General features: G+C 33.6%; 1 protein-coding gene across 1 annotated transcript; it reads left to right on the top strand.

Moving 5' to 3' along the window:
• Positions 1 to 4174: 4174 nt before the first annotated feature.
• On the top strand, positions 4175 to 11842 carry LOC114194858 (actin-related protein 7-like). The gene is made up of 7 exons (XM_028085294.2): positions 4175 to 4452; positions 4591 to 4806; positions 6394 to 6535; positions 7054 to 7298; positions 9823 to 10006; positions 10995 to 11062; positions 11328 to 11842. Exons 1-7 carry the CDS (start codon positions 4375 to 4377, stop codon positions 11478 to 11480), a joined length of 1086 nt encoding a protein of 361 aa, XP_027941095.1. The 5' UTR covers positions 4175 to 4374; the 3' UTR covers positions 11481 to 11842.
• Positions 11843 to 12339: the final 497 nt, after the last annotated feature.

Raw genomic sequence — 12339 nt, 5'->3', positions numbered from 1 at the left:
TTAAAGCGTTGTTACGAAATTTATATGAACAGAGTCTGTTCAATTTATTCTTTTTTAATTTTGATTTATACTCTTATAATTGTTTTAGAATATTTGTTGATTATTCAATTTTGCTTTCTAATCGGAACTTTTGTTAGTTTTCCTGAATTTAATAACATCTTGTTTGATTAATTTAAGAGATAAAAGAATAAAATTATATATATATATATATATATATTTGAAATAAATGAGAAACTTAATGAATTAATTGAGACTTGTTTAGTTAATTTAAATCTGTTTGGAATTAAATAAATAATAATCACATCATAATTAACGGAGAATTCACTATGAGTACTTGATATTCATGGACATACAAATGATAAATGCAAGCACGGGATAAAATTTGGTGGATTGAAAATATGGCATCCAATAATGAGTTGCTCAATCCTAGAAGCAACTCATTGATTTTAACTAAAGGGTTAAATTTGTTTTTTTTTACTATTAACTTTCATTATTAATTAAATTAGTCTAAAAAATTTGATCCAAGTTTGTCTTTTAATTTTATAAATGTGTGGATTTAGTCTCTTTAATTATGGATTTAGTCATTTTAATCAAATTTTGTTAAGTTTATTTGATGTTTCAAACATGTTTCTCACTTAACATTGAAGCAAAAATGTGTTAAATGGTATAAATAACTCAAATGCTATCATGAAACGTATTTGAAATGTCAAATAAATTTAACAAAATTTTGTTAAAAAAAACTGAATTCATGCATTTCTAAAATTGATGAACTAAATTGGGCCAAATTTTCAAAGATAAACTAATTCCAATTTTGAGTGAAAATTAAAGGACCAAAAACATATTTAACCCTTAACTAAAGAAATCAATGAGATAGGAACTACATATGTTACTAACCATGGACATTAGAAGGCAAGCTTGAAAGCTTGATAATTTGACATCCATAATTAAACATGTTCAAGACTAAACACATGAATAATTATCTCAACTATTAATAAAATTTAAAATTGAATTAAATTTTTGTACTAAGAATTTTTTTTCCCATTATACTAAAAACCTATATCAAATTTTATTATACTAAACCAACTATTTGCCCAAAAATATTTGTATACGTACATTTTAAGTCAACATTCTTTTATTATCTATCTATCTATGGTATTCTTAACGGGTTTTTTTTCAATATAATCTCAATCTCTAAATTAAGTTTTAACATTTTTTAAGTTATCAATAACGAGAAAGATCTTACACCAAAATTTAATCTCTTTAAGAATATTACACATTAAAAGAAGTATATATATATATATATATATATTAACTGACCAGAACTAATGTAAGCCCCGTTATTTTAGCTTTATAAATGTTTGGGTCTGGCCTTTTTATGGGTCCAAAGCCAGCCCATTGGGGGACCTCTAGAAACCCCCCCAACCAGCCTCACTTACTCTCACTTTACTCTTTTCCAGAACTGTTCCTCTCCCTCACTCTCTCTACTGAAGCAGAAGCTCTATTAGGACACATCCAGTTTCCCCCTTGGAGTGAATCGAAACCACATCTGCGTAAGTAGAAATTGAAGCTCAAGCTCATTTATGGTTCCTTCTCCTCTTAAGCTTGATTTCGTGTTGGTCCCAATCACAATCTCTTTTTGTTCTTGTTTGCTATGTTTCTAGCTTCTTAAAGCTGCATTTGGTCTTGGAACTCCTACTACATGTTCTCTTTTCCTTAAGCTCAACTTTACTCAAGGTAAGGGAAGCTAGGTCCTTTTTTGTGTTTTGAAGTATGTGGTTTGTTTCCGCTTCTGTTTTATGCTTAAAATGATTTGAAACACTCGTATATGAATGAACTGTATGGATGTGCTTGGTTGTTTCTGGTGTTGCATGCGTGAAACAGTGAGGGAGAACTGATATTCTTGCTCAAGCGAGCTCGTCTCACCTAGACGAGAATAGAAAAAGCTCACCCTGGTTATGCTCGAGCATCTCGCTCAGGCGGAGAGCTCTTGTTTTGAGCGACGCATCATCTCGTTCAAGCGAGAACGGCTCGCCCAAGCAAGCACTTGAGGAAACCAGATGCATTCTTTGTTTGAGTCCTCGTTTAGGCGAGGGACTTTTGTTTTGGGCAAAGAGTGACCTCGCTTAAGCGAGTAGGTCTCTCCCAAGCGAGAGCTCGCAGAGTGCCACTGTTAACGGGCTCGCTCAGACGAGAGAGCCTAGCTTAAGCGAGACAGTCCTTGTCGCTTAGGCGAAGGCTTCTAGCCTAAGCGAGAATAGTGCAGGTTTGTATTTTATCTTCCTAATTAAGTTGTGGTTGGTTGTTTACCGTGAAAAAGCATGAAGTATGTGAGAAAGCATGTGTTATTTGATTTGTATGAACTAAAATTTGGTGTGTTTAGATTGATTATGGCATGGAATTGTTGGTTAGTGGTGTTTGGCATGAGAATTGGATTTTTTAGGTAAAAGTGGTGGTTATGGTATGAGGAACATGAATTTAGTGTGAGATAGACGTAATTCCATGAGTCTCGTGGGAAGATCTCATGGTGGTGTGTAGTGTATATAATTAAGATAAGGATTTAAGTAAGGATCACATCCCAAAGTTCTAAAAGATCAGTTAGTCTCACGTAGACCAAATTGGTCCAAGTGGTAAGAGTAGTGGGAGGCCCTAGTCTTTGACAAGATAATGGTCTTAGATGCTTGAAGGCTAACCTTGTGTGTGGTAGGGTGAAACCCATTAACAATGGCTTTGTAGAGCAGTAGAGGTCACCACAAGTGCAAGCGTCCAGTGAATTCGATCTTATTATATGTATCCAGATAATTGAGTCATAGTGTCATGCTTGTTTGCTATCACATGTTGAATGCCTATTGTGTTGCCTGTTTAATGAATTGTCTAATACTGCTTGCTACATGCCATGTTAAAAATCTTTTTCACTAGCTTACCCTTTCATCTCTGTCTGTTCTTTGCTTTGCTTTCTCTTTTGCAACGATCACCTTATTGGTGGGAGAAGACGGGGAAAAACTTGGAGGTAGATTTGATGGTGGTGACGTTGTTGTCTAGGTTAGAGTATGTTAGTTGTGGCTCTTATGAGCAGTCTTAAGGTCTTGGTGCCTTTGTAATTTCTTGCTCTAGGAGCAGCCCTTTTGCAAACTGTTAAACTCTTAAATTATGTTTTGTACGACATCCTAGTGCGCCTTGGTTAGCTTTCCTAAATATGTTTATGGATGACTGTACTGGTGAATCTTCCTATATTGTTCATCTGGTTGCTCTTTTAATATTATGATTTTGTGATGTTTTATTACGTAGATTTATTCTATTTAAAAGAAATGTGACAAATAATTTTTAATACAAATTTTAAGATAATTATTATCGTTCATGTTTAATATTTTTCTTTCTCTTATCTTTCAAAATGTCTTTTAAAAGTAAAATAATGACGAAATTCTACATTAAATTTGGGAGTTCTACCGTGGATCAAAACAATTAGGGTTAAATATGTTTTTGGTCCCTCAACTTTTAGTGAAAATTAGAATTAGTCTCTATTTGAAACTTTGGCCCAATTTAGTCCCCCAACTTCATAACTGTGTGAAATTAGTCCTTTCAAGCAAAAACTTTGTTAAGTTTATTTAACGCTTCAAACAAATTTCATGATAACATTTGAGATGTTTACACCGTTTGACACATTTTTGCTTTAATATTAGCTAAGAAACTCATGAAACGCATTTGAAACGTCAAATAAACTTAACAAAATTTTGTTAAAAGAACTAAATTCACGCAATTTTGAAATTGAGGAATTAAATTGGGCCTAAGTTTCGAAGAGAGACTAATTCTAATTTTCAATAAAAGTTGAAGGACAAAAAACATATTTAATCCAAACAATTATAATAATTAATATTTTTTTCATATATAATAGTCAATAATTCGATGATAATATGAATTTTTAACATTTTAATTTACACTATTATATATTTACAAGTCACACAATTATTTTGTATAGTTTTTCTTATCTTTCTACTCAAAGGGCATCCCCTAATTCTATAGATGCGAGTTACTCCCCTTTCAATAATTTTTTGTTTTTTACATTGTTTAAAAAAATTCTTAAAATATTATAATTATTTGAAATATTTTATATGAATACCCTTAATTAATATCTTACACTAAAAAAAAAGAAGAAGAAACAATAGTGTCATATATCACTCCTTCCGCTGTAAAAAACATCAAATAGAACACGAAACAGCATTCATATTCAAATTAAAACCCGCTAATAACTGTATTTGTTTCTTCGTTTTTCTTCTGCTGCAGTTTCTCTCTACTCACTTCAGTGCTCACAGTAGAGGCTGAAGCTTTCTTTCACAAAACCAAAATCTAGGGTTAGGGTTTTCGTTGTCGTGCAGAGCCATGGAAGCCGCAGTGGTCGACCCCGGTTCCAGCCTCCTCAAAGCCGGTTTTGCAATTCCCGATCAAACTCCCGCCATGGTGCGGAGTGAATTCTCGCCTGAAAATCCATTTTCCATTTTGCTTCTAATTTCATTTCTCAACAAACATTATAGAATTTGTGTTAATTTTGTGTCTTCCGCCAATGTGTGCCCCCTAATTGTGGCTCTTTTGGTTCAGATAATTCCCACTCAGATGAAGCGAATGCTCGATGATGGGTCAGTGACCGATAACCCAACAGTCGACGACGTTGCCGTCGATCCGGTTTACCGAGGTTATGTCAGAGATTGGGATGCCATGGAAGATTTGCTGCATTATGTATTGTATACTGGCCTTGGATGGGAAATTGGCAATGAAGGGCAGATACTCTTCACAGATCCACTTTGTACTCCAAAGGTTTGACTTTAGAAGTTTATGCATTTATTTGTCATTACAAAATATTGCTGATTTAAAAATGTCCCGTTTTGTTGACACTATTTTCAGCTTGTCTGGGATTATATGCCTCATTGAGCACTTGTTAACTATTTTTGGCCCTGTTTGGGTGATTTTATGTTTGACTCAGTTGGATAATTAAAGCTTATGAAAACAGTGGATTACGGCAGCTGTTTCTATGATTAGTCCTTTGAATTTTCTGTATAGAATTTTGCAAATTTCATTCCTACAACAGCATTTCTTGAAGCGTTTATTACTATTTTTCTTATTTTAGGCTTGTCGTAGGTATGGCAGTGGCTTATTTAACAAGCATAATTTGAGCAAGTACCTACATACGCCTTTTTCATCCTAATATGGTCGTATTGTGTTACTATTTTTCTTATTTTAGGCTTGTCGTAGGTATGGCAGTGGCTTATTTAACAAGCTTAATTTGAACAAGTACCTACGTACGCCTTTTTCATCCTAATAGGGTCGTAATGCGTCTCTGGAGTATATGCATGTTTGCTGGTGTACTCCTCGAGTTGCCTTCCTTAGTTAATAAAAATTAAGCATGTACTCTTTTGGAATTTTGGTGCCATCTTTTGTGTGTATATTTACGTTTTTGTCGTAGTTCAGGGTTTTTGCTGGTCTTTTGCTATTTTTCTTCTATTTTGCCTTCAAAATACACCTATTCTTGTATATTAAAGAAGTTTTCAAAATATTTTAAAACATCAAAGTTAGTGTACATTAATGTGTTTTGAAGGCACAACACCAAAATCCCAAGAGAAAATCCAAATTCTTAATGTCTGAGAAAAAATTGCATTTCTGGTTTATGATTTTGTTCAACTACATAATAAGCATTCTATATGATGAAGCATCTGTTTGGATAAACTCCTCCAAAAACACTTCAAAGAGAAGAAAATTAAAAAAAAATAAAATTAGTTTCTTCATAAGTTAAAATCAGTTTATGTATAAGTTAATTTGTAGAAGTTCCCTTATATTTTCTTGTGTAAAAGATGGTTTTTAGCTTATTTTTTCAAGTATAGTTACTCTACAATATATGTAGTTTTCTTTTTTATTTCTGTACAGCAGTAGTATAGGTATTACTGTAACTGAAGCAGTACAGCTGTCTCTTCTAACATCTTAAGTATCTCTGAATTATATAGGTTAGGTTTGTTACAGGTTAGTTAGAGCTCTCTATATACTTGATTCTATTCAGTTAGGTTTGTTACAGATTATTTAGCTATATACTCTTCATTGTACCGAATTTCACTTGGGTTAAAAATTCATTTTACATTAATTTCAAATCTCATTCATCCTCTCTCAACCTTAATATTATTCATAAAATAATTTTGACTCATGGAGAAGTTTATTTAATTTTTTTCTTATTTTCTCTGAAAAGTGTTTGTGGAAAAGTTTATCCAAACATGCCCATAATCCATTAGACTTTCCTTGAAATAAAAATTGAAGGTTTACAAGTTTGTAGTACTCTTTAATTTAACTTTTCTTTGTTTTTTTATTAACAGATGTATATATTACTCTTTAATAGATATATGCATTATTGTTTTCCAGGCTAACAAGGAACAATTAGTGCAACTAATGTTTGAAACATTCAACATATCAGGGTTTTATGCTTCTGAACAAGCGGTGCTGTCACTATATGCTGTAGGACGTATCTCTGGATGCACAGTTGACATTGGTCATGGGAAAATAGGTATCCATATCTGAAAGAATGGGAATTCTAGTATTTTTTTATTGTATAATTAAAAACTACGAAAAAAGATGGTTTATTTGATTTGCTTGCTGTAAATCAAGTTGTCTAATTTAAATGTGGGTGTATATGTTATCTCTATCACACATTCATATGATATTTGTGCCCCAACAACTCTATGGTGGGTGACTAGAAACCTGTTCTAGTCAAATCTCTGTATTATTGCAGAAGAGTAAAATAAAAATAATGTATAGCTGTCGGTGGTCAAATATAAATTACCTAGGACTATGTCAGATCTTGAAAGCCAAAAGAGTCAAAAGGATGACTTAAAAATTGAACTATTGCCTGCAATTGCATATTCATTTTACCTTGCTTTTCTACGTGCCATCTTTGGTGATGTAATAAATATTTTATGTGCTATGATGCTATCTAAGAGCATGAGTAGAAAGCTTAATGTTTCTCTTTCAATATCTGAGCTTACTAATTGTCCACAACTTGATCTTTTTGGCTTGCCTAATCAGATATTGCACCAGTGATTGAGGGTGCTGTTAACCACATTGCCTCAAGAAGATTTGAGTTTGGAGGTACTGATCTAACTTCTTTCCTTGCTCAAGAACTTGGCAAATCCAATCCGCGAGTGAATCTCAACATCTCTGACGTTGAGAAAATAAAACAGCTATACTCATGCTGTGCTGAAGATGAATTAGCTTATCAGCAGACTCTAGATTCTTGCCCAGTGGAGACACATACCCTTCCTGATGGACAGGCATGTCTCTTTGTTCCTCCATCTAATAGTTTTTTTCATTTACTTATGTTATGCCTGTTCCTAACTAACGTATTTAGTCAGTTCTTCAATCAAGTTTGTTTTACTTTAGATTTTACAATCTCAGCACGAATGCAAAGCAAAGAAAATTGAAAGGTGGGTTAAAGAATTGTTTGTGTTAGGACTTAAGCATAAGAGGAGAGTCCAACCCAAAAGACTAGTTCAAGGTGGGAGAACTTAAAGACTTGAGTACCATATGAAGTAGTTTATCTTACTCAATGTGAGACACCTAACATTACTAATCCCTTTAAGGGCTGACATCCATGGCAGCTTCACTCTATTGACATTGACCCACTGGTAGCTCTTTTCTCCTTGATCGCTGCACTCATCTTTTAGTGTTCAATTTGCACCTTAATTCAGCCTGGAGAGTCCTTTCTGTAACCTAACTCTCAATGAAATCACCAATTGTTAGGATTTAAGCACAAGAGGAGAACCCAACCCAAAAGACTAGTCCACTATATGGGTGGGAGAACATCAAGTCTCAAGTACTACATCAAGTGGTTTATCCATTTATCCAATGAAAGAGTAGGGCTTATTTGAGAATTGGGATTGTTCACCTGTTCTTAATTTAAACAAAGGCAGAAGGGAGAAGATAGATCACATTTGTTACCTTAGGAAAGCTTCTGTTTTAATTCCATAACAATGTTAAATTCGATCTGACTGGTCACATTAAATTTCTTTTCTTTTTCTTTTTTGTTGCAATGCATATGAACTAGTCATTTGGCTTGTACTTTAGTTGGCTGAAGTCTAAAAACCTTGCTCACACATTGGTTGTTGTATTACATCGATAAGGTTATAGGAGATTATCATTGAAATATTTAAACTGAAGATTCTTGTGGGTCTAAATGTATTTCTTCTTTAGATGACATTAATCTAATATGGATGATTGAATGCATGCATTGTATCTTTTAGTTCATAGAAAGATTCTGAGAGATTTTTTGTTACCTGATAGAAACTGGTAGTATATAGATCAAATTCTAGGAGAACAACTTCTTTACAGTAGAGCATTATACTCAAGCTCTGAAAAATAATTAAATGAAGGAAAACAGAAAAAAAGAAACAATACAGAAAAGAATATATTAGCCAGACCTTCAGGATGCAGCCTTTGTCTCCAAGGAAAATGCCTAACCTAGTTTCTGTTGCCCCTTTGGTACCCTCTCCTATCCTATAAACACATCCTCTCTATAATACATATTGTGCCTTCTGGTTTTTCATTTCCATGCTTAGCCCATTTGTTCCCACCAACATCACCGTATCTATTTTCCAAAGGATGTGCTGAATGAGACTAGAAACATCTATATTTATGCTTTTAGCAAGTGGTAGGGATTTGTTGGTTTTACACTTGTTGAATGTTATGATCATAGAGATGGTCAGAATGGCTTGAACCTTTTACCATGGTTGGGCTTGTTAAGTTTTAGATGAAAAAGCAGAACCAAATTGAAATTATCTGAAAAAGGACTCTAATTCAGATATAAACCATGACAGTTACTAGTTTAACCCATAACATGTGGATACAATTGTTCTCCTGAGAACTTGGTAGTTTGAACTTCAAAAATCAATAAAAGTGCATATTCTACATATTAAAATGCTGCATAAACACTGATATGACAATTTGATGTGTTTCCTCATAAGGCTGAGCGGCTGAACAGAGATGCAAAGTTTAGTAGTAGTGATTGATGGTGATGCAATATTACTCAAGGATTCAAGGTTGAACAATAACCATGCATGGATTAACAAAATGCAAGGCTGAGTCTCTACTGAAAACTTGGAACAGTTGTACTGCAGTGATGGTGGTGGCTTTGAATGGTTGAACAATGGCGGGGAATCCTTTGAACTATTGAGTCAAGGTGGTAGGTAGGGGCTTCAAACTGTTGAATGGGGTGGTGGCAGATCTGAATGGGAACAATGACTTTATACCACGCAGCAGAAGCTCATCACACTAAGAATAACAGAAAAGTTAGATGTTAGGAGCCCGTTTAGTTGAATGCAGGAACTAGGAAGAAGATAATTTTTCTGAAATATTCAACTGAATGCTATTTGATTAGCTGATATATACCAGAATAAGGAGTCTAGCCTCAATAAGTATTATTGAATGAGAAACAAAGAAATAAGTACATATACAAATCAATCATCTGAGCAACATCTCCTCAGAAGAAATTCACAGGAACACCACCTCTAATTGACTACCCTATGTCCTTGTCTATTTTGTTTAGAATAATGTCTCCTAATGGCAGGTCTTTCTTGTTGCTGACCTACAAATATAACTCTCTCTGAGTCCATGGTATGAAATTGGTTGCCAGATACAGTTTAGTAGTTTCTTTTCCTATCTGGTTTATTTTGCTTACATGCACTACCTATGACTGCCATGTTAGTATAACTCTCTACTTTAGCGTGTACTCTCTCATTCTTACTTTGGGTCTTCTACATTTTATGACTTGTTCGAACCCTAATTTTCAAATTTGTATAGGTCATTAAAATTGGAAGAGAAAGGTATACCATTGGTGAAGCTTTGTTTCAGCCATGTCTATTGGGTTTAGAGGCTCATGGCATTGTTGACCAGCTTGTTCGTACTATTTCAAATGTGTCATCTGATAATCATCGCCAACTTCTTGAAAATACTGTGGTTTGTGGTGGCACTTCCTCTATGACCGGTAAACAATTATTTCATTAGCTCTGTTGAATCTAGTATGCAAGATCCTATGTTTTCTTTTTCCTTAATATGAGTACAACAGAAATAATCACAGGCCTTGCTTCTCTGTATATTTCACTCGAGGGAGGAATGCAATTTTCCCTAATTATAATGTTATATAATATGGTTATATATACTATGAAAAATCATATGGAAAAAATGATTAAATATAACTATTAAAATATAAAAAACATTGTTCCTCTTCATCATACGAAACAAACATCATATAGCATATAGAATATTACAGTAAAAATTTAGTTTAATTATAATTTTACTCTAAAATTTAATGGGGAGTTTGTTGCTGCTTTTTGAAATTTATAAAAAAAACTTGTTTTTAGTCTTTTTTTCTCAAGCTTTTTCTACCAAAATGTCATTAGAATGAAAACTTTGAAAGGAAGATAAACATGCAGTAGGTTATCATGTAAACAACTTATAATTTGTTAGTTATATAAGTGAAATAATTAGCAGCGATATTCGAGGTAAAAAAGAACTAAAACAAGCTTTTTCCAACTTATTGGAGTTAAAATGATTAATTCTAAATCTGGGGAACTAAAAACAAGCTTATCTCAAATTTGAGACTAAAAACATTTGTACATTAAATTTATTTTGTTCCTTCCCATACCGATGTGTATGAAACGATGAACAACACTTTCTATTATTGTACATTCATCACCAAATAGTAGACAGAACAAAAACTTCATCTTGTAACTCAACTTTTCTTGTGCTGTTCCGTATCTATTGTTCCTTGTGCATAAAATGCTGTTTCTACTGCATTGTTCAATAACTTCTTTGCATTTAGTTGCGTACGGAATTAAGTTTTCTCTGATTAATAAGGAAACAAATGTGTTAGATGTCAATTTGTTCAGTATCATGACTAGAGGAGGGTTATTTTCAGCAATCTGATAGCTTTTTATGAGAAAGCTAACCACCAACGTTGCTTCTTACTGTAGGTTTTGAGGAAAGATTTCAGAAGGAATCTAGCCTAAGTTCATCTGCTATTCGACCTACCCTAGTAAAGGTAATTCTTTTGTCAAGTAAACAATCTGACAAGCACGTCTCGTTGACATCATATTTATGTTAATTAAAGTATTTAACCATTGAAAGAATTTGTTTCATTTTTGTGGTCACTAATTCTTGAAATCTGGTGCGTAATGAAATATGGGATCCAGGTCTAATCTTTATAATAGTTCATTGTTATCCTATACTTTTGTCCATAAACTTTATATCGTTATCCATGTTCTAATTTATGTTTCCTCTGACGGGTAATCTCTGGCGTATTGCAGCCTCCAGAATACATGCCAGAAAATTTAACCGTGTACTCTGCATGGGTGGGAGGTGCCATACTTGCCAAAGTAGTTTTTCCTCAAAATCAACATGTAACTAAGGCAGACTATGATGAAACTGGGCCTTCCATTGTTCACAGGAAATGCTTTTGATGGGATTCAACTGCACAATCTTCGCAAACAGCCAGTTCCTTTACACTTATATAAGCACATGTGGATAGGCCTTCATTTGACTTTAGATAATTCTAGACTTGCAAGAAGTCTAGGTGCTCGCCTGATTTTAAAAATTGTAGTGGATATTCATTAACTAAATGCAATCATATTTCCATGTTTAGGTGTATTGGCACCACAGGTAGATGACTTCAGTAAAACCTTGCTCTGCCAAAATCATGTATACTGCAGCAGTAGCGGCTTGCATATCTTTGAGCGATCCTGCGAAATATTCAGTTTGGTCAGTGATCTCTACTTACAGATTTACTGCACCCTTCATATGACTAATTATTACTTACTCCTTAGATTTGCTTGCAATGTTCTTTTGTTGATATAATTTTTAAAACAGCAATGCGAAAGTTAATGACACATTTTAAAATATATAACAATGAAATAATAAAATTAAAAACCAGTATAGGTATAAAAAGCAGTTTGAGTATGCAAGAGTGAAGAATAATTGTAACTCAACTTTACCAATGGGGACAGCAAATAAGATTAGAACTATAGTGGCAATAAGCATAGTGTACCTATGATTTTAATACTACTAGTACTGTGAAACGGCTGGTAGATTCTATTTCTTTGGCATGAAACCTATACCCTTGAACATGCATGTACAAGCTGATTCCATTTAGACGACGAATATTTGGTTAATGGGCTATATATGGTTATGCCGAGGGTAAAATACTTAATGTGTAGTGTTGATCCTTCTATCTTCAATGCCAACAACTCATGTTCTTTTCTAGGTTCATGCCTCCTACACATTAAAAAATATATATATTTATGGACACACGTATGTGTGTGT

Source organism: Vigna unguiculata, chromosome 1, assembly GCF_037176805.1.
Source record: "Vigna unguiculata cultivar grain cowpea cultivar isolate G323 ecotype 2 chromosome 1, ASM3717680v1, whole genome shotgun sequence".
Classification (NCBI taxonomy): domain Eukaryota; kingdom Viridiplantae; phylum Streptophyta; class Magnoliopsida; order Fabales; family Fabaceae; genus Vigna; species Vigna unguiculata.
The sequence above is the reverse complement of the archived record's forward strand: the minus strand, read 5'-3'. Positions and strand labels throughout refer to the sequence as shown.